General features: G+C 36.7%; 1 protein-coding gene across 10 annotated transcripts in view; it reads right to left on the bottom strand.

Annotated features, from left to right (window-relative positions):
• Positions 1-24,046, bottom strand: part of RYR2 (ryanodine receptor 2) — a 381,629-nt gene that overhangs the window by 236,874 nt on the left and 120,709 nt on the right. For 8 of the 10 annotated variants that reach the window (XM_063151584.1, XM_063151581.1, XM_063151585.1 and 5 more), the window contains exon 4: positions 11,117-11,137. The exons of the other annotated variants lie outside the window; for them this stretch is intronic. In XM_063151584.1, coding sequence (XP_063007654.1) covers positions 11,117-11,137 — 21 coding nt within the window. The remainder of the gene's footprint in view (positions 1-11,116; positions 11,138-24,046) is intronic. 10 annotated transcript variants of the gene reach the window in all.

Raw genomic sequence — 24,046 nt, forward strand, 5'->3', positions numbered from 1 at the left:
GGACTGACAGTGAAGCAAGACCATACCATAGAAAAGAAAACTCTTAGGGGATGAAAATCAGTAAAGAAATCAGTTTATATGTTGAATTGGGAATAGACTGGTAATTAAAGTAGAAAATGGATAAGCAACACATTTTGGAGAAAACTGCAGGTAATTATTTAATGCTAGTTATTCAAAATGCTTGGAGGTTTGAGTGCTTCATCATATTTTTAATGACACAAAAAAAAGGCAAAAAACAGCCCCAAGAAACAGAGCTCCAGCAAATGCCAGTGACAGCCCCATGCCAAAAATGGGCATCCAAATGGGCATCCCAAATGCCCAACCACCCCACAGGTGAGACACAAAACCATCCAAACAGCATTATTGTGACAGAAGAAACAATGTGCTGTCCCTGCTTTCCTAAATGTTTTACTGTAACTTCTTTTATTTATTCATCGTGTCAAGACTACACTTTCACTGAAAGGATTGGATTGGTATGAAGTGAAAATTAGGGAAAGCAGACAAAAGTCCTTTCTCTACAGTCTGCCTTTGGTCCTTCACAATCATAACCCCAAAACAAACCAGAGTCATCATGGTTTCTAAATTCAATTTTTTTTTTAATTTGGTATGTTTTAGGTTCAAGAAGGTGAGTTTGATGTTGTTGTTAAAAATTAATAAATAGAATTAATTAAATTGTAGGAATACATAGGAAGTATAATACCAAATGTTTAACTTCCTTACCTTCATCATAAATTTCTGTAGATCCATGAGAAGGGGGAAAAAAAGAGAAAATGTGAAATGAACATTTGCTTTCAGGTGCATAAAAATGGGATTTGTTTCCCCTGAAAAAGTGAGTAGGATACACTCACTAGAAACCACATTTAAAAGGAACATTTATCATTGCAATTAACATAATTATAGCTCGTGCTAGAAAGCAAAACAGCTACTCTGAACAAGACTATCCTTTTTTTGTTGTTGCAATAGTTTTCTCAGATTTTTCTTAACTTGAAATAATATAGCACATGAGACTCCTATTGCTTAAAGATGAAACACAGTACAAGCAAAACAGGAGCCATGCCTGATCATCTTAAACAACTTGTTCTGATGAGTTTCTAAAAAGTACAATGTGAGCTGTTAAATCCTGCACTCAAAGTGCACTGCTGAAGAGAAACATCATTATTGTAGTAACATATTGTAGGCAAATGCAAAATAAATTAAGAAAATTTAAACATTAGTAAGACTTCATGCGCCAGTTTAAAAAAATTAAGTGCCACGTGGCTGATGCTAGAAGATTATGGAAATGTTTAGGTAAATTTTCATGAAGGTTGCTTAAGAATAAAAGGAGACTGATGTGTTACATGCAGTGATTTTATTTTATTTGTCAGAGACTTATGGCCACCTTTCCCCTTTTGACCTCATCAGTTCATGTTCTGATATCACAAAGGTTGAAACCGAGGACTGAAGTTTGTCTCTATCCCAAATGAAAAGATATTCCAGCTGGAGAGCTTCCAAGCAAGGCTGGCTGCTTTCATTTCGTATGTGCTTTTTTAAAGAGAAGTATCTGTTCTCAAAGATGTACAAGATGTTCTAGCTAAAAGAAAAAAAAAAAAAAACCCTATAATCTAATAATCTTAAAATGTTCAAAGACTTCTCTCCTTCTCTTCTTCTAGGGCTATTTGGTTGTTATCAGTATAGCTTTGTAGTTGTCACTGAAATTTTGCTGCTTTTACTGGGTGGTTCCAGAAACTAACCAGGAATCTTTGCTGAGCTTACTACAGTGGGAAGTGTGTAAATTCATTACTACATAAACAATTTATGTGGATGATTAATTCAAATTAATCCTTTCCTATTTGTGAATGTCTGTATTTGTCAATAAGAGACTTTCACTTGCCAACATGCTGTCAGTTTATCAAGGACATTAGATCTATCAAAAGACCTCAGTTTCTTCCAGCTACCATTCATATATAAAATTTTATTCTGTGAATTACATTACCCCATTTTTTTTCTCATATTACAAGTACAATAAACAACAGTCCTGTAAAATCTTCTGGTTCTCTTTTTGATAATTTATTTAAATGCTTGATTGTAATCTTTTAACTACCTTCAAATTAAAGTGAATAATTTGTATCTTATATTGATTACAAAAATGATACAGGACAATTCTTGCACTGAATTTTTTGAAGGACCAGATATAACAATTCATTCTCTTCAGCTGATGTATTAAATCAACTATAGGAAATGCAAGAGAAGCAATTGTCATCTATTTGGGTCAGTCATATCATGTGCTCTAGAGCTACTTTGGTTCCTTAATAATTTTTAAGATAACTTACAGATGATTCTTAGAGCTAGAATGTGCTATGAATAAGCCCCTCAAGAAACAATTGAAAGACAACAGTGGGTGAGGGGAGTTTGAACACATATCTATCTACCTGTCTGTCTATCTATTGCTTTAAAAAAACACCATACTCTGAAATGTTATCACAAATACTTAAACATAAGTAATGCCCACAAAAGCAAAGCAAATGCCCTGTGAAAGTTTAGGCCAAGCCTGAGAAGTTGCATATCATGATCTGTGGGGGCCACAGCTGCAAACAAATGGCCAGCACAGAGTTCTGGACACTCCTGTCATGCTCCCATCATACTGTTCTGCAAGAACATTCTCCAAGGTTTTTAGACCAAATCACTTCCTAGCTAAATGAGAATGCTTACTATGAAAAACATTACCTCTCAGCTTGGGAAGAAAAAAAAAAGGAGAGAAAGAAAAAAAAAAAAAAAACAGCAGAAATTATGTACTTTATGTATGCAACAAGCTGTTACACAAGAAATGTTTTCAACTCATTCTCTGCAGAGGGCAGAACTTCCTGCTCCATAACACTTGTTCTCTGTGTCTCAGGACAATTGTGCACATAAGTTTCTGGCCTAACATTAGCAATTCAGAATGCATATATGAAAATTAAACAGATAGAACACACATATAATTACAAACTTCCAAAGTCATCCTAACTTCCTGTCCTGGTTTTATCGGGGACTGTGTAAATTTTCTTCCTAGCGGCTGGCACAGTGCTGTGTTTTGGATTTAAGATGAGAACAGTGTCAGTAACACGCATATTCTAGCTGTTTCTAAGCAGTGTTTATAATAAGTCAAGGACTTTTCAGGTTCTTTTATCACCCTGCCAGGGAGCAGGAGAGCACAAGAAGCTGGGAGAAGACATGGCCAGAACAGCCAACCCAAACTGGCCAAAGGGATATTCTACACCATATAGAGTCATGCTTTATATACAAAATGGGGAGAAAGTTGGCCTGGGGCCACTGCTCAGGAAATGGCTGGGCATCAGTTGGTGAGTGCTGAGCAATTGCATTGTGCATCACTTGCTTTGAATAGTCTAATTCTTTTTTCATTAAGATTATTATTATTATTTTGTTTTCTGTCCTATTAAGCTGTCCTTATCTCAACCCACAAACTTTGCGCTTTTTTCTCTCCGTTCTTGCCCTCATCCTATTGGTGGCTGGGAAGCAGTGAGCTAGCAGTGTGGTGTTTAACTGCCTGCAGATTTAAACTCATCAGTCTTTCTGGAGCCCAAAATGGGGCACAAAGGGTTGAGATAACAATAGATCTGACCAGAGAAGGCTATAAAAATTATTTGTAAGCATTCATTTTATTAGTTTATTAGTCTCTGGTCACAATGTTGACTTATTTGCTCTCAGAGTCCATGGAAATGTAGAATCATAGAATGTTTAGGGTTGTAGAGGACCTTAAAAGATCATCTAGTCCAAACTCCCACAATGAGCAGGGACATCTTCAACTAGAACAGATAGCTCAGAGCTTCATCCAATCTCACCTTGAATGTTTCCAGGGATGGGGCATCCACCACCTCTTTGGGCAACCTGTTCCAGTGTCTCACCACTCTCATCATAAAAAACTTCTTTATATATAATATAGAATGACCCTTTTTCAGATTAAAACTATCACACCCATCCTATTAAAACCAGCCTTGATAAAAAGGCCATCTTTCCTACAGCTGCTGTACATGTTCTCAAAGTTGAATTATGTAACATATCTTACTTGTGGTGTATGTTCCCTGCCATGCTGTTTATCAGCTCCGGGGGCTGGATTAATGCCATTATTTTGTTGTATTTTGTAACACTGCACTAGGTTAAATTGAGGGTCGTGAGACTAACCTGGGGTTTGTACACAGCATTGCCACCAGTTCTATATTCCAGGAACCATTAGAAATTATTCATAATTACATCTTTTATCTTTACTTCAAGGAGAGCCAATCTATAGGGGAAATACCTTCTTCCATCTTCCCCTTCTCCAGGCTAATTACAACAGTGCTTGAGAATTTTGAATATTCTCAGGATGTCTGAACCTAGCTCTAGCATGTTCCTATTGCTAGAGCTCCTGAATGTGTTTCAGGTCTTGTTTAAGTTTAAACAACTATTTAAGAATACCACCCAGAGATCTGCGCTGAGGCTGGATAGTGAGGAGTGGCAGGGTGTGTGGGATAGAATACACAAGTGCCTAGGACAATGGTCACCTCCAACATTTTGCAATTACATCTCTGAACAAGTGCAGTATACTGAGAAACTAGTAAAATATTTGGAAAAGGTATTCTGTCATCCTGGCAATTCCAGAAAGACACAAATTGCATACTTTAGCCTGACTCAGGCCTACTGAGCCCTGTTCAACATTATTCAGTACCCTCAAGGGGCAGAGAAGGTCTCTGGATCTGATGGCAAAAGGACAGGCTCTGCAGCTACCACAGCCCTGGCACTGCAGCTGAACCAAAGAACCAACACATGCCAGTGTCAGTCTTCTCAGTACACAAAAAGAAATATTGGAAGCAAAAGTGAGCTCATTTAGTAAGGGATGAAAGAACATCTTCTAAGAGGGAGCAGGAGGAAAAAATTAACAAGGCAGACTATCCCAAAGCAGGGCCACCACAAGAACAAGAGGAGGGAGAGAGGCAGACACTGATAAGGGAGAATAAAGAGCAACAACTCACAAATGAGGTGCAGACCACTGATTTCTTTCCCTGAATGAGCTGTGAGATGTGTGAAAAGACTTCAGCTGCTGTCTAGTGCCTAGGTAAGCCCATTGTCACCTTCCTGCTCCTATGCTGGGAAAAGGGGAGCAGCAGCCCAGAATTAGAGGGTAAGGAAGCAAAACAGCTGGGATTCCTTTCTTTGATAAACAAAGTGGTTGGAAAATGGGTACAAGTCCTTAGGTTCTGAAGGCAACTTCTGTAAGATGTGAAAGAAAGGTATCCCTTCAAGAAAGATATTATATGTCACCTAGGCAAATGGACCACCACTGAGAAAGGTATCCAGTACCTGAGGAAATTAGCCATGCTGGAGGTGGATGAATTGGTTGGCCAACTTCAGTAAAATGAAGAAAATCTTTTTTCCTTTATCATATCGGCTGTGGAAAAACTGGTCCAGCAGCACAGAGATCCAATCCCCACCTGTATGGACCAGTAACTCAACTATTGGGAGTAAGCTTTCCTCTGCTCAAAAGAGAGGACACCGTGAGTACACACCACCCTGTAGTTTGACCTGAGTGACCACAAAGAGGAGAGCTAAGGAGAAAAATCTGCCTCAGTCCTAGAGGCACAAATATGTGAGTTGCAAGGAAAAACAATCACTAATGGGGTTCTTCCAGGAAAATTGCTGGTCCAGTTTCCTGTGGGAAATTCCCAAGAGCAGAAGGGCTGATCTTACTCTTAATTGAAGGGACTTCTCATTCATATTTACAAGAAGTGAGTAGTCAAAACTAGTGCTAGGAATACAAGAACCTTGCCCAGAGAAAGATGAATGAAAAGGACAATTGGACTTTTCTGGATTTTACTGGAACTGTGTACTGGAACTGTGATCCAATGGTTTGTCTCATCAGACCCACAGTGATAAAATACTCTAGTATCCACTAGTATACGCCAGTTTTAATACCTTCAATTCCCATTTGTATTTCTGGAGTGACAAGGAGGTCCCAACAACTGACTGTATTGGAGGTCAAAGAGAGCCTGACTAGAAATGAGTGGCAAGAGCATTCCACTGTGACTGGGTGAAGGGAGTGAGTAAGCAGTGAGTACAGTAAATCCTGTACAAGTGAGACCAATGCAAATTTGATGACTAGATGCATTGAAATTACCACTTTCTCCTTCTCTTGTTAAAGAAATCAGTGTCCTCTAATTTTCAATGGATTTCTTCAGTGTTCAATTTTTTCAGAAGTTGTCCTGAGAGGTAGGACTGGTAATTGAATGTAACCAACAAGAAGATAATCATATTCCTCTGATTAAGTCTTCAGTTGCATATGTTATCTGACCTTTCAGGGACAAATGTGAGTGCTTAGCATCAAACAAATATCCTCATGAAGAAAATGCACTGAGCACTCAGCAGCTGGAATACCTTACTGGCTTGGAACAGGACTTGAAAAAGTAAAAGCAATAGAAAAGCCTTTGCAGAATTTCAAATCATTATATTTGAGGAACATAACACTCATCATTCTATTCATCCTCCTAATTACCTCCTCCTTCTCAAAATAAAGCAGATAATTGACATTTAAAACCTACTGAAGGTTTATCTGAGTTCATTTAGGATGCGTTTTTAATATAAATATTTACAGCTATTTGAGGCCATTATATTCCTTGGCTCCTTGGACAGCTTTCAGGTAGCTTATCACTTACTATCCTAATTTATCATAATTTCACCTTACTTCTTGAGCTTTCCAGCTAGATGCAAAGAGAAAAAATATTATTTCTATTTTATTTGGAATTTTTTAATAGAAAAGTTGCCAAAAATCCTTTAATTTAGAGATCATCTCCTGACTTTATCATTTGTGGAATTCTTATAGCATTCCATTTGCTCTGTAAAAATATTAGATCTTTACACTAACCTACCCAACAAATACTGAAAACAAGTAAACTGAGATATTTTGCTGTAATTCACAGAAATTACTATTGCTACATAGAACACAACTTGAAATTCTCAGCTCTGTAATATGGACTGAAGGAGAAACACCAAAGAAACCTTAGCATGCATTTGGAAATGTCACTATTTGATTGAGATAGGTTTAAATGCATATACACATAGTTTTCTTTTGAAATTAAATAGTGTACGTTAGAAAATGCTTGTATCAGTTTATTTTGCTGATGTGAATTAGACTTGGGCTGCAATTAGCATCTGCTAAAATATACAATACTCTAAGGATGGAATTACAGATGTGGTTGAAACTATCACTGTAGGTGTGACATTTTAAGCAGCATTTCCATAATCATTCCATTTTGATATGCCTGTTCACTTCAACATCATACAGTACTATCTCACATTTTCCTTCAAGACATGTATTAGAACTGAGTTCTCAGTATATGAAACTGAGTTAATAGTGCTCATATTACTCCCTACACTGAGCCACCTCTGCAGTCTATGTTATATCTAAAATTTGAATGCAAATTCTTTATATTTGAGGATTAAATATTTGTGCACAAATAACGTATTTTCCCACAGCAATATGAAAAATCAATATATATTTCAGCAAATTAATGAAGTGTGAGCAAGAAATTATAAGAAAAAATTGTCCTTATATAATTCACTTAATGCTTGAAAATCATACTGATTATAAAGTACTGATGGGCACTCAACTACTTTAATAGAACTGAAGATGTATTACTTGAATAATTCCCCTTGATGAAGCCTTGTTTTGTGGCTCACTCCAGCCTCCACAAGAACCCTAGGTTGTTTCCACTAGTCAAATTTCATTTGTTATATTTATCCAGTCCACACTATCAAAGTGAGAATTTATTCACTACTTCTCAGCTTAGAAGTCTCTGAAATGAAAACAATTCTTTTGAAAAGTGTCTAAAGTGGGTGTTCTTACTCTGCAAGTTTCTTTTCTCCAAAGAAATTGAAAATCAGCTTCACTAGTGGCATAAAGCTGAGCTAACATACTTACTACTTGAGGAGAAGAGAAAAAAATTTATCATTACCCTCAGCAGACGATGTTTCTCTGTCTCAAAAACTGAAGACAATCGTACAATGTTGTAACTAGCATAGCTTTGCCATCAGCCAAGATAAACGTGAGAATTCTTGTACCTTGCACTTTGAATTTAAGAAACAACACACTGCATTTCCTTTCAGGTAAAAAGCTCTTCAGAGTAATCCCTCCTGAAAACAATAATTCTGGACGTCTCTTAATGCCAAATTTGCAAAATAATTTGCCGACTCGATATAGTTAAATGTGTAAAAAGGCCAAATTATTACATCACCAGAGATATCCAAGGAAATTTCTTATCCTTACACTGATACCTGTTGTAGAGCTAAGCAGTTATCCTGAAAGCCAAGGCAGAAATACAGGTGCTTTTATGAGTGCATTAGTCCTGTTGTATGCAAGTATACAACACCTCCCTTGAGATCACAAATTTGCAAGCACATTGCTAATTCACAGAAAAAGACACTTTAAAATTATTTCCCTTATTTCATAAATACATTAAAAGAGAGAAAATGTCAGGGAGATTAAAGGAACTCCTTTCACTAGGTGTTATTCAGTTTCATCTTACTGCATTACTGTCATTTTCTCTGTAAAGAAAATATATTCAGGGTCTTCTAAATTTTGGTTCAAATTTAATAAATCCCTTTGATCAAGTACTGGGGGTTCCCCACCTTGGTATTTTTATAAAAAACTGAAAAGCCTTATTCAGATATGAAATAGGAACAAGGATGCCTTACTTCCACTAGGTTTTACATTGGGCAAGATTCTTTAATCTATTTGATTCTGCACTGAAGCAGATCTACAAGTCTTCACGGATACCTGCTCAGAGACAAAAGGATGAAGACAAGAGTTCAACAAGGATCTCAAAGCCATTTAATTTGTACCCAGCTTCAACTGAGAGCACATCCCTTCAGCAGAATAATGATTTTGGAACAAAATCAGAAGAAAAATTATAGCCATTTCACAGAAGTACACAGGAACTGGGGTAATTTCTTCTAAAACTTTTGTTAGCACACTTCATAGGCTAGAACATCTCAGAAGTGTATGACTTTAGCTTATCCTTTGAACAGCATGAAACTGCTTACAGCAAGTTCAGCTACTAATTTGCTCATTAATTTGACATGAAGCTTCTCTCTGGGCTTGGGCTTTAAGGTTCCCACAGATAGATATAACTAACACACTTGCATTAACCTTGTGTGCTCTGTGCTGGGAATGGCTTATCAAGAAATACATGTGTTAGAGTGAGGTGTCTGCCCCTGTGAGCATGCAGCTTTACAGCAGCCAGCTTTCTACTGCATCAATTCACTGCACCTCCAGGCCACCATAAGACCTCTGGTAACACTCTGGAGTTACAGAGGGAGTTAAAAGCTGCTTTACAGGCCAGACTGGAGCTTCATCTGAGAGAATAATTTTATGTATGACAGGAAAGCCAGTATGCACTCCACCCCCACCAGAGAGGTTGTCTGGATTATAGAATCAGTCTATTAGGAAAAGTCTTTACCCAATTTAACTTGGAATGACACATTTAGCTTTGCTCTCATGGGAACCAGTTCTTTTAAAAATGGTTTAAGAACACATTTTGACGAAGCAGTCTTTCTGAAGCAAGATTTTGATGTTACTAAGTTCTGAATTTAAAAGCAAGCAGCCAAAAAAAACCAAACAAAAAACCAAAAACAAACCACTAAAACAGCAGATCTGATTTCTATTTATGCAAGTAATACTACATTTTCCATTAACAGATTATGAATGCTTCAGTCAAAAATAAGCCATGTCAGTGTCACCAATAAACTTCTGGCCATAATATTTAATGTGTTGTGGAGTATGAGCAGAGGTGCCTGTATATTACTGAGCGTGCTTTTTATTGCTGTTTTTTCTCTTTATAGCAAAATTCTTCATAGGAATAAAATAACAGAATCTAAAAATGTATAACCAAGCTTTCTCAGTCATAAATTGGACAAAATAAAAAGATAACCTGACCATCAGTATGTCTTAAAAACACTTAAAATCAATTGTATAGCAATTGATGGTTGTCATAAATACTAGACCCACAGAATATGGATAATGCTGTCATACTGATACAATTAGCAAAAATTAATACTTAACTGCAGTTATTGTTTAATAAATATTACAAACATCTACCTATGTATGTGACATGTCACAGATATTTTTGAGTATGGTAGAAACGGTGTTGAAAAGCCTAAGCCACTATTTAAACAATGTACTTACCTACAGGAGTCTCAGGCAAGCTCTAACTTGAGTAACTACTTACTACAAAGATGTAATTATCACAGATTAAAATTCTGTAATTTCTGGCTGAAATAAAACGAGACCAGTGCTACAGTTATGTTATTGGTCATATTTCAGAGGACACCTGAGGGTGTCTCCGGTCATGTGTAGCCCAAACTAAGTAATATGAAACCAAGGAGACCTATTATAGTCCAAGCTTTCAGAGAGGCCTCAAATATTTACAAGGTGAACAAACAATTCTACATACATTTTACGACCACTAACTCTTACATAACACTGGTGGTTAGAGATTACATTGAAGAAAAACACACATAAACATGTCCCACAGGGGGGAGTTATATCAGATGCCCAAACAAATATGTATGGTATACACAGACACATTAGGAAAGGCCTTAACAACACATTAAGCAGAGACTTGTGCTTTATTTGCTAAGATCTAGGAAATATTGTTTTTATTCTGTAGCGGCTGTTCTGCATCACTAAATATATTTTGTATATTTGCAGCTACACATAGCATCACACATTATTTATCAGTATTAACTATCTTACTGTCATGCAGTTTAAGATTACAGTGTCTATACTGGAAAAGACAGGGTGGGTTACAGAATGGAGTTAAAACATTGGACAGCAGGGCTCAAAACTGAAAGTCAGTAATCATACATTTCTATTACATGACTCTGTGATCAAATTTAAAGAGATAAAAGTCACTGTGGTAGCATGAAATTTGGTAGGACAATTCAGGAGTGACCAGATTTTACAGGACCATGCATTCGCCTCTTTTTTTGGTTTTTTTGAGCCGTGCAAGTTGAAGGGTCATGAACACACAGGGTATCAAAGCAGACAGGTTAGACTCAGTGGCAACATGGAACATTTGGGATCAAGTGAATAAAAGACAGAATCACATACCCATTTTTCCACATCAACTAGCTGTAGAAAGAAAAAGCAAGAAATCAGTAAATCTCTTTCCTTAAATAAAGCATATCAAAGTCTATTTTGAAGTTAACATTTCATATTTTCAGAAATGTATCTAGTATGAAAGAAAATGTGTTCTATTCTATAGCTCCTAGTAATGAAGATATTCTCCTGGCATCTTCTCTTTAAAATGCCAATACCTCACTTTCTGTCTTTATTTTGTGGAAAGCCCTTCAAATTCTAGAAGTCAAAAATGTCCCTCTAAAATCAGATAACAGGCAGCAAAGGAAGACTGATGCTGAATTATTTCCACACTGTATTCAGTACCAACCAGACAAAAATGCAGAATACAGTATCCTACAAATCGTCTCTCCATTTCCTCTTGAGTAAAGCTCTGCCATTAGTGAACATCATTCACTTGGAAAGGTTTCATTGCTGCTATTCATAGTTTGTCATTTTAAAGAATGTCATAATATTATAAGTTAAAATTAGGGGTACCTGTAAATCCCTGACCCTACAACCTGCAGCATATGAGAATATCTTGCATAAGAACAGAGAACAGCACATAAAAATGTCATCCATTTCTTCTACAGGGAAAGTGAGAATAACTCCAAAAGCTTAAGGTTTTACATTACCAAAACCGTTTCAGGACTCATTAAGGAAACAAATTTTAAATTACTCTCTCTAAAAAGTCTTTGGACTATCTTACAGTCTCAGATAGGATTGATAATATCTACTAGAACACAATTCAGCTACTAGAACAGTTAGTATGCCACTACCTATTAAATACTTTGTTGGCACCAAGAGCAGTATATCTGTAGCAGATTGCTCTCTGGACTTGGCACAGAAAATGCTGCAGGATATCATGCTTTCAGTGGTGTTACAGTATTCACATATTGACCTTTTGTTAGCAGATGCCACATAAAAGTTAAATAATTTAAGATAGCTTAGAGAAAAGCAGGAGCAATTTTCAAAACCAGTAATATCTGGATGTCAACTTGCTTGTAAAATTACTGTAATAAAAGGCAATGTATTTAGTTCTCATCTGTTAAAATAGCTCAATTGAAAGTGAACTTTCTCACGTTTAATATACATTTCAATTAAAGAGCAGCTTTATGGTTTTTGTTCAGTGCTACACAAAATTCTGATTTGCCCCTATTTATTTTCTTAGCAATCTTTACTGTGACTTTTGTTATCAAAAACAGCTGCAGAAATGCCTCCTCAAAAACAGTTAAATATTTTAAAACAGATACAAGGTAAGAAATTAATTGATAAGATGTCAGCAAGCTATAAAAGTAAGCAATGATTTAAATCTAAATGCAACTACACTTTCTTAAAAGCAACTACACTGTCTTAAAAAAAAAGGAGTAAAGAATAGCCAAGTTAGATTAATGTACAAATATTTCTTTTATTACCCTGCCTTTGATACATCCTTTGTTTTGCTAAAATATTATATGGTCTGAAAACAGCACTGCAAGCAATTTGCCTGTGTGACAATGCTAGAAAGAGGTGATGCATTCTTTATTGCCCTGCTTTGAGAAGAAATTGATGTCCCAAAGCGTAAGTGAACAAGGCAGCCTCAACTCTTATCAGAGAACCCACTCAAAGCTCAACAGCCATTATCAGTTTTACAATTAATTGCCTTATAATTGCTGAACTGTCCACTTACTTTATTCTTATGGACACCAGATAGCTTCATGAGTCATGTGCAATATTTTCAAAGTATTTACACACTGCACACACTAATTCTGCATTGGTACATTCATGTTTAACTAGAATGTATCTCAGGACAGCCACTTGAATCGTGCATATACACTTGTCAAACCGTACAGTTTGGCACCCACATGGGAATGGCTATGAATTTATCCAGAGATCTGATATTGAAAGTGTGGTACAGTGAACAGCACAACAAGATCCTCCATTTGTAATTACAGCTGTATTTTATAGGCCTTCTGCTGTGAGCTTTGTCAGAGCCCTCCCAGGTCTTGCTGTGCTCCTGTTTCATCTGTGGGAGAGTTCTTTGAGTGACTCAAGCCACAAAAAGACATTTCCTTCTTACAGACCACTTTGTCACAAATTCTAAGACTTTTTTGTGTAACTTATAGAAATAAAATTTTGTCTGCTTTTGGAACCTATTGTGGAAGACTTGAGACCTTGTCATTTAGTATCCCCCTGGGAGGAGGAAAAAGGTATGCTAGAATATAATATTTACTCATCTGGAAATTTCTAGGAACACGGATTAGGTAAAGCTAAAGATAAATAAGATTACTCATATCCAAGAGCAATTGCCCTAATGTAGACAAAATAAATGCAAAGCTCACATAAACAGAAATGAAATGGCTGATACCTCAGTCTAGCACATGTATCTAAGATCTAAGCTTAGATTAGAAAACAAGCAAGCAAATGCTTCACAGCACATCTAAATACAGATTCTGTTTCACACTGACACCTCCATCTTTTCTCTGTCTTCAAGACTAGAAGCCACAGGAACCCTTTTCCCATGGATTTCCCAGCACCCATCCAAATTCAGGAAACACTAAGAATCAAAGCTTCTGTTGCTATATATTCATTGGTCATTAATCCAAGGGGAGAACGGAAAAAAAAAAAAAAAAACAACATACAAAACAAAACAAACAGCAAATTCACATACACACCAGAGAGTGAACAAACAAGCAAACAAATTCTAACATTCTCTTTTGCCAGACCACATTTTATTACCTCTCTTTTTTGGAGTGCTTAATTTTCTTGGACTTGAAATTACCTGTTCTACATAAATAATTCAGGTTTTGCTGACTTGTTCACCTGTTAGGAAGTGTAGATCTTTCAACTAGTCTAGGAAGGTTTAAAATTCAGGATAGGCTGGGGACATAGTACAAAGGGACTGGCAGTCACTTCTGGAGTTACCTCTCACAGTAACAGCTTCATTTCAATCATACATTGCATTAGACACAGTTCAAAAGAAAAGTACAATCATTTATTTCATAAAGCACAGGAATTTTTGCCTAGTCAGAAAAAAATCCCAGATCCCTGGAAATCAATTACTTTTTTTCATCCAACTCATTTTCTTTCCTGACCATTAAGTCATATTTTTTGGAAAAATAAAATGTTTAGGTATGTATACACTGATTTTTTTCCCTTTTTCTTTACCCAAAGAAAGAGGATCTGGATTTACAACACTTCCTCCAGCAGAGGATGCAAGATCCATATTAAAATATATACACGTCAAAGGCAGTGTGATACTTAGAAATTTTTTTTTTCCTTATGCACCTGGTACTCAAAGATTTTCTAAGGAAAAAAAAAAGAACATGACACTATCTAACACTGGATATCATAATTTAGTGAGTACATTTCTATGTGACAATTCTGAGTACAGGAAATATCATCTTGCCATGAGAACATGAGAGTAGGGAAAATACTGAAGGATATATCATGTCTGGAATTTATTTAGTGACTGTGAGCTACTTATACTACAGTAATCATTTTACAGAAAGCTACTAATTTGAGCTCAAAAGAATTACTGCTAGCAAGTAGCCATCAACCTAAGTTAATGAGTAAAAATTATGACACTTGAAACTGGAGAGCAGTGGATAATAAAATGGTACAGCACCCATATATCTGGGCATCTAAAATATACAAGTAGTGCTATAAAAATAAACCCAAGGATTACAAGTTTTGTTCTAAGAATCAAGCAAAAGATCAAAGATGGCATTTAGAATGATGAAATAATCTCCCTCCTTGAACTAGAAGAGAGCACTATATTACAGTCTTAATACTTCCCTTAAAATTTCAGGTTTCTCTAGTAAGAAGAACATACAGTCAATTATTTGGCTAATAATTTACTGCTATGCTAGTCCAGAAATCTCAGATTGATCTGCACTTGCTGGCTCCTCTTCTGGGGCACATCAGAGCTCCAATCTTTCCAGTCAAGCTTTCATTTTAAATGCATTTAATCCAAACCAGAAAGCTGTTTTTTTTATCTTTTTTCCCAAGCACTGCATATACCCAGAACTACACTAACCAGACATAAAAGCCAGTTAAAAGAGCAGAAATGTTATTCTGCTACCCCTACTTTCTCTTTATCACAAGGAGCCAGGAACTAACTGCAGAGAAATAAAGAGGGATCTTGCTGGCATTATAAGGAGGTTTTTTTCATTTTTTAAATTTGACAGAAAGCAGGATCACAGAACATGTGCTGAATTTCCACTAATACAGAGGCATTAATTACGAGTGCACAAGCTACAAAGTAAGCTACTTTAAGCTATGAAAACAACCTCCCATTCCTAATTCTGGCTTCTGTATTGTGTTTTCTTTCATCTCCTTGAGCAGCACACAAAAATACTACGGAATTTTATTTCACAGTGTATAGGAGAATCTCAGCTGACTCTTGATAATCACACTCTCTGCAACAATTTATGAGGACTGCCATGATAATTATAATATATTGCCATGATCCACACATGGGATTGTGACTGAAATCTCAATGAAGAAATGTATACCATTCACTAGTAGATGTTATACTTTCCCTTGCACTTAAACTCATTTATCTTAACCAAACTCTTATTTTAAAAGTTGCTCTTTTTTTCATTTTTCTCTTGTGGAAACTGAGAACGTATAGCAAAATCTTTGTCTAAAACTTTAATAAAGATAAGCAAGGTGAGAATAAGTAGAATTGAACTACATTCCAAATTGAATTGTATTCTTTACTTCTATTACAACACTTGATTAGCTTCATCGACACCTTGACTTCCTGGATTTAATATCTAACAAGCTAATTAATGATATGCCTTCTGTTCCAGCCCAAGGTTGTCTTCCAGTGTAGGCCTTTGTCATCAAGACACTTCAAGAGCTGTGCTTTCATGTCTATTTGCTTTAACTCCTTCTCTGCATGTAACTTAGATCAGAAAATGTTACTGGGTAGAAACAAAGTAACTTGTCTCCACCCAACAACATTTTCTACTGATCATCACCCTAGAAAGAAAACTTTGAGACATTAGCACTCCAAGGGTCATGGTAAGGCCAGAAAAAGGCTTGCTGCTACTTACCTCCAAAATAGGAAACTTGTCTAGGATAATAAAAATGTTTTATTTCATGCCACGCATCCTCATCCCAAACATGGTACACACATAAAGAAGGGCCATGTGCCAGGCCAGAAGTATTTGCGTGTCACAATTCTGTGATTTGAAATAGATACTGATTTTATTCCTGTCCTTGCTTGACCCTGAGGATAAGCAGCGTGCAAAAACACTGCGCCTGCCATTCTTGATCTTTTCCAGTACTTGCAGTTGATCAAAGTGCAGTTGATGAAAGCCAAGCCATATTCTTTTTGTGCCTTATTTGAAATGGCCTGCTAACAATCACTTCTGATGCTAAATAAGGTGCATTGAGGAGGAAATGACAGTACGTGTTTCTCTTTTAAATCTCCATGCTTTTTTTCCCCACTGTTTTACTTCCAGTTCCTATTTGCAGTATGGCATCACTAAAATGTGTAGTCAGTATTTTAAGTAGAGAAGACTCTAGCTCATCTTTTCATAAAGTTTCCACTGGTATCAATTATGTATGTCCATCTACATGATACAAAAACCCACACAGCATTAAACACTAAGATCCTCTTCCTCTCCTTCCTCTTCCTTCTGTCACTTTATTTCCTTGCAGTAAGAAGCACTTGGTTCATGTAAACTCAAAAGTCTGGGATGGCCAACCTTGCAGTAAGGACAAGCTAAAGTTGTTGGACATAGCAACTCTATCCCTCTGTATGACACACCACCATCTGATAAAGACTTATTCAAATAATTTATTAAGAAAATTACCAAATTTTGTTATTTGAAGTGAGTGATGACTGGTACCTGTAGCCCACCCTTAGACTAATGAAAACAACTCAAAGTATAGAAATAAAAAAATATAACTTGGCCCTTTTGCCAAAAGGTTGATTAAGAAAACTTTCAGGTAAGTAATAGGAAACTAAAACAGCTCTGGTTTGTTATTTCAAGAAACCTCTGTTTCATTTCTGATTCTTCCTTTCTACATGTGGGGGTTCTTCTGGCAAACCTGAAAACATTTTCAGCCTGTCATATTCACAGCTGCTGTTAGCTTTCAAATAGGTTATTAACTAGGCTACTGTAGTGTGAATCAGAGAGCTTAAATTTTCAAGAGTGCATTTAACTGCCAATCTTCATACTTCTTTTTAAGGAAGTACCTTGGTAACTTGGCTTATTCATTAACATACAGAACACTTATTAAAAGAAATGGGAGGTGTTACCTCTTTCCACTGGCATGAGAGATGAAATTACTTTTGCCCTCCTCCCATGCTGAGAAAATGACAAAGCTGCCAGCTCTCCGTGTTATCTTGCTGCTTACTAATACAAAGTAATTAATGAATTCAGAGTTCCACAGTTGGAGATAGGTGATTTGAATATTCAAAAATCCACCAGCTACAGTTGCATTCCTATCCCAAAATGGCTGCATTCTCTCTTAGAAGCACAGGAATGCTTTTCAGCTCTGTGAGGACACACGCATTTTCCTCATCCCTTAAACACAGAAGGATAACTATACATGCAAGACACTTGCATGTGATGATTCCTTCACACAGCCCTTCAGATCAGAGGATAAGGGCTTCACTTTAATCCACAGCAAAGACTATCCTACACATGAAATTAGAGAGCAGTTTGCTGGCCAGTGGCACAGAAAACAGATTTTATTAAAACAAGGCACCAGGAGGAGTGATTAATCAGCCATGACTGGATGATTAGATGGGAGTTAATAAGCTCATGATGCAATTTAGCTAGAATGTTGCCTTACTGATGGGTATTTTGCAGACAGCATTTTCCTGAAAAATGAAGTTGTCAACTATTGGAGTAGAGGTTGTGAAATTAAATTTTTTTCATATTACAGAAACACTTCAGCTTTGAATTCACACACAACATGTGCAACCAAATGTTTTTATTCTCCTAATAAAATGTGACATAGATTTATGATTACACAAGTCTGAAAAAACTCCTAGCCTTAATTAAAATGCTTTAACATAATATTACTGAGACATTTAAATAAAAGATTTTTTTTTTATGTCTATTTTCTCATGTTGTCTATGAGTTATTTTTGTATCCGTTTCAGTGCTTCTCTAACATCATTGGATTGGAGAGTAGGGAGATGGAAGGGGAGGGCAAGGCAAAGATTGTGATATTTGGAAGAAAATACAGACATTCTAGAAGCAATGTTACTAAGGAAGGAAAGAAAATATGGATATTATTGTCAGTAAGCAGACAGCTCTGTCAGTAAGTCAATCAGCTCTGCACCAAATTTAAGCTCTCCTGTTAGTAACAGGAACGAGACAACAATGTATAGAAAGAATCAGTCTCACAAGATAGGGAAAACCATGTAGCAAAGCCAAAAATCACAGTATAAATAAAGGAAGTAAAAGCTATTAAACTAAATTTATTAAAAAAAGGAAAAAATTTATATTGACACTAAATAATAGAGACCTGTTTTTAAAAGTTGTACTCTAAAATCAGTGCAAAAATCAGTGTCAGGTTTATATTAGAAAGACAATTAACTCACTAGTAGTCCATTTATTTGGTTATGCCAAGGTGCAGAACAAATGAAACCTTTAGCTAATCACTTCCTCACAGACTGAAGTCTTCACTCAGACATGAGTGAATGTTATGTGTTTGCATCACTCCCTTTAATAATCACATTCACAATCCCATTTTGGCTCTCTGAATCTGACTTTGTGATTAGCCAAGTCTTGCTCTCAGTTTGAAGTGATCCAATAAGCCAAAAGAAAAAGAAACTACTGGAAATGAAAAATCCAGTCAGAATTAGGGAGCAAAAGAGAGGAAATTTCTCTTTGTGGAATGCAGTTGGACTATAAAAAGGAGATGGTTATGAACCAAAATTTCCTGTTTTAAATGCAAGCAGAATAAGCATGTAAGAAAGAATATAGAAAATGCTTCCTACTCTACTATATTTAAACAAACAGCTATATTTGCAGCTTTGAATCCTCAAGAGATTTACATGTCAAGTTACATGGAAAGCCCCTAAACACTATCCCATCCTATCTACAAAAGGTTTCAAAGAGTGGCCTGTGGTAAAAGACATCATGAGTAAGATGCTAGCCTTAAAAACAAAGAGGAAGAAAAGGATGAGAGAAAAATGTTTTGGTATGTAACAAAATAATTATTGTACTTCACTGATAAACTATATCAAGCAGAAATGATCAATTTTAACCATGAAGATCCACAAATCAGATTATTTAATTAATCTCCTGCTTAAGGTTTTACTTGTGTTAAGGCATTATTTTTCTTTACCCTTTTTACATCCAAACAATAAAATCTTGAAGTCATCTATGAAAACTATTCTAATTTCACTGGGAAAAGTTGAAAAAGTTACTGGAATTAAAGAAGAAATCTCAGTAGAAAGCTCATTTCATGTGCTATTTCCTCTCTCAACTCATACCAAGGCATACATGAGTTGAGAAAGGATTCAAACTGGGTAGGGTCAGACACCTGAGGTACAAAAACACTGTGCAGTCTCAAAACTCAGCCAGACTGTGTTTTTCCACCCAAAGCTCTCAGTTCCCTAAAAATGTTTTATCTTATACTTTGCAGCATCCTGGAATACTCAGAGTTGCAAGAAGCACTCAAGTCTCATATTGCTTGCAGTAACAGCAAGAAAGGACACAGAAAGAGAACTGTGGTCTTCTGGGCACAAGCAAATCCCAGCTGCCTCATATGTCCCAAGAAAGATCTCCAAACCCACCAAGAAGCTGTTTCTTTAGGACAAAAGTTTTGTATATCCCTAAGTAATGTACCTAGAAAATAGTGACATATGGCTGAGAAGAGAATACGAAGCCCCACCTGAAGTTTCTTGGAACAGCCAAAGGATTTAATCAGTTACTGACATTATTAAAATTTGGGCAAATGCACAAGTTCTTTTAAAGAAGCCAAGCTATACCCAGTAAATCACTTATATTCTAACAAACAAACACCACCTGGAAATGGAATTTTACAGGAAGAGCAAAATGCATGAATGCCTAGATAACTAAAATAGTTTGTCGCCAAATGGCCTACATATACACTAGACTATGTCAGTTTACTACATTAAATAATCACCAGTAAAAAAAACAGGATTTCCAAAATTTTCACTTTCCTTCTGCTATTTGCATACCGTTATCTTGTGACTCATCCTAATATTTTTTAATAGAAACACCTTTCAAAAAAAAGTGAGTGTTCTGTATATTTGTCAACAGACTGTCAGCTATCAAAGGCTGCCTCAGGAGTGGAAGCTGCATGTACCACCATCATTACAAGCACAATCCACTCTATCAGCAGTATCTGCAGAAACAAGCAGTAACTACAAAAACCATATACAACAATACAGGACTCCCCAAACTGAAGCAGATGAACACCAGCCAACATAAATAGAACACAGGTTTACTAGCAGAAGCCTGAATACCCTTTATTCTTGTCAAGTTTCTTTTATTTGCTCTGTTTACTTAGAAGTACATCATTTCTATAAAGAAAAATAAGGCTTGATCTTTCACCCCTATCACATAAAAAAGGAAATCAATGCCTTATCTATTTATACACAGAGGGAATGGCTATTATTTAAAAGACTATAGGGTTAGTTCAACTGTTGAACTAGCAAATACTAAAAAGACTATAGCCTAGCAGAAAGAGGTGTCTGCAGAGGAAAGGGAGGACAATCTTCAGAGCTCAGCAACTATCATGTTTGTAAAAAAAATATTTATGGATCAAGATCAAAAACCTAACCATGTGGGGATAATACCTCCCCTTCTCACTTACCATGTACTCTAAAAAAGAGGTTTCAATTTTCACTGGAAAAACGAAGGACAGGTGCATACAAAGAGGTCAGGAAGCATCATAGAGAGCACATTCCCTCTTTTTAAACCTAAATGTATGCGCATGCGTGTGTGTATACATGTATATTTATCAAGCATGCTTTTGAAGAGGAAGAAGTCTATCCAGACTGCCTGCAGGAACACAGCAGGAGCCTTAACTGCTGCTGAGATCATTCAAACACTCCAAAATGGATCCTGCTGTGTGGGACCCACTCCCCACCACAGAAGCCAGAGGCAGTTCGGCAGGGTGGATGCAAAGGATGCTGCAGGCAGGGGCAGCTCCCTTCCCTGTCCCAGAGCCTGCAGTTCTGACTGAACCTTGAGGGAACAAGGCTCTGCTCACAGGAGTGGCCACTCAAACACTAAAAAACTAAAACCCAGGTTTAGGAAAAGCTGAAGCCTGACACACACTGAGGCAAACTCATGGTCTATAGGTGGATGATCCCACCACTCAAAAAGGTAAGTCAGCTCCCCTTTGAAGAGCAGGGGTTCACTGCTCACTCGGGCTTCTCTGCTGTGCTCAGGTCCCAGACTCAGCTGCCAAAAAGGCACCTGGAGGCCAGGGACAGAATCTCACCTCTGCCTACAGAGCTGCACCCCATTCCCAGCCTCTCTGTGTTTACTTAACACGCCTGGTCTTAAATCCCTTCATTTCTTTCACTTTCCTTCCCTCCACACTCAACTGAAGAGTTTGTACCATCCTGATAAGTAATTAAAAAATTGTAATTCTCTATGATAAGAGAGAAACAAAACCTAGGTATTTTAACTTTGAACCTGAAACAGTGTAGCTCTCACACTGCAGTAGTATTTAGATACTCATACACTTACCTGCTTGGAAGGCTCTTGTCTCATTATAATCATTGAAACAAACCATTTGCTGACTCTCTAACAAAACGTTACAAAACTAGAAACCTTCTTGGTGAATCAACACTACCACAGTCCCTAAGGAACAGCTGGGCATCAAAATAAATAATTTCTCCACAGACAAATGGTTGCTCCAGGGAAGTGAAATAACACCTGTTCTCACTAAACCTATTATTTTTACTAAGATATCATAAGATAGCAGTGACGTAGCTACCGTGGATTCAAAATTCCTATTGCCTTGAGGAGATGCAATTACAGACATGCAGATGAATCCTCATGCGGAACATCCCTATCCAGACTTGCTCAGCAACAGAGTTCACTGACAACAGCAACAAACTGTGCATGTTTATCAGCAACTCTGACAGACATACCACAGAGGCAATACAGAGATGAACCCACCCCAAAATCAAATCCTTCCCGTTTCCTATCCAAGACAGGAATCCAGTCTGTTCAGTCCTGCTCATTCTCACTACACCAGTTTTATCTCTTCTTTTAATGCTACCCTTGTTGGTGTTGCTCAAGTGTTACCCCTTTGGGGAAGACCACTCACATCCAAAGTTAAACTATATGGGAGCCTATGATGCATATAGAGCACCATTAGAATCAAAAGCACCCCAAGGTGCTGAACCCTGCAGGATAAGGAGAGCTGGGAACAAACTCTCATTACAAAAATCTTGACTGAATTTGAGGATAAGGGTGCTTTGTTGTTTTCTTTAATTACCACAGAAGGTATTGGTAACTCCCAGAGGTTGAGCACAATGAGCACATTTCAAGAGGGAGACTCCCCTGTGTAATCTCCCAGCTCCAGCTGCTGAGATCCTACCAAGCTGGCTGATAGGAGTCTAGTTTCTTGCTACACATTACTGAAGAGAGAATTAACGCTTTCCACACTGCCAGCCTCTGTAGCACTGCTATGCATTTCCTACATTGATAACATTTTTCACCACTCAGCAAAATATTCTTTTAATTTGTGTCGCAGACATTTTTTCAAAGAAATCCTTTATTTCAGATTTCTGCATCTTCTGGGAAGCAAGGGCCCCAGAAGAAGAATGTAAACAATTGCTATCAGCTGCTGTGAAATGCAATAGGATGCACCTGTGATTGGTTCATGTTCCACGTGTTTATAATTAAGGGCCAATCACAGGAGCAAGCGGGGGACAGAGTCCCGGGACACAGAACTTTGTTTTAGATTCTATTCTATTCTTAGCTTAGCTTAGCAGCCTCTGCAACTTCTCTTCTTATTCTATTTAGTATAGTTACAATGTATTATATATCATATATCAATAAATCCAGCCTTCTGATCAAGAAACAAGATTCTCGTTGTTCTCTCACCCCAGCGACCTCCTCAGGTCTCTGTAATAAATTTGTTATTATAAGTCATTGAGTTGGAAAAAAGGATCCTTCCTGTTTTAAATTTTGAACCAACCTAGCCAAATATTTCATGAAGCTACCCTTATAAGAACCCATTACAAGACAAATAGAGATATGGAGAGCTTTCATATATATTATGAGGTGTATATTGAGTATAAGCAGTCTGTTTAAAAACATTGAATAATTATTATTTCCAATCTCACTATAACTGACAAAAGTAAAAGTTATGTTTTCTTTAATTTAAGGTCTTGGGCTTTACAAATAATTCATCTTACAGCTGTGCACATTGCAACAGAGGATACAATATTTGAGTATCACTTTATCCAGGCCTTGCCTCAGCTGAGAGATTAATGTAAAACTGCACTATGTACAATCAGTAGTAGTAGAACTGTAGCAGACAAGAATCATATATAACCATGAACAATTTAATATCTCAAAACATTTTTGACTAAGCTAAAGTCTAATGTTTTTGTGTTTTCAAAAAATTATGCTAACTTTTAAAAAAGAAGTAAACAAATTTAAGACAAACAGAAAAATGTCACTGTTTTATGATGCAGCCTTTCACATGTCCATAACCTTTTCAACATCAAATCTTCCTCATGCAAAACGTAGATGAGAGTGTGGTCACTTACTATTTTGTTTCATTCCAGCTTGTTGTGCAACCATTGTACCTAAATATTTATTTTAAAAACTCTTCTGAAGACAAAACAATCAAATCCTATCTATTTTATGATATTCACTACTGTAAAGCTAGCCTCACAAATATTAATTCAATTTTCACAATAAAATATTTTCACAACATTGTGAAATATTGATATGTCACAATATGACATATT

This window comes from Melospiza melodia, chromosome 3 (genome assembly GCF_035770615.1).
Source record: "Melospiza melodia melodia isolate bMelMel2 chromosome 3, bMelMel2.pri, whole genome shotgun sequence".
Classification (NCBI taxonomy): domain Eukaryota; kingdom Metazoa; phylum Chordata; class Aves; order Passeriformes; family Passerellidae; genus Melospiza; species Melospiza melodia.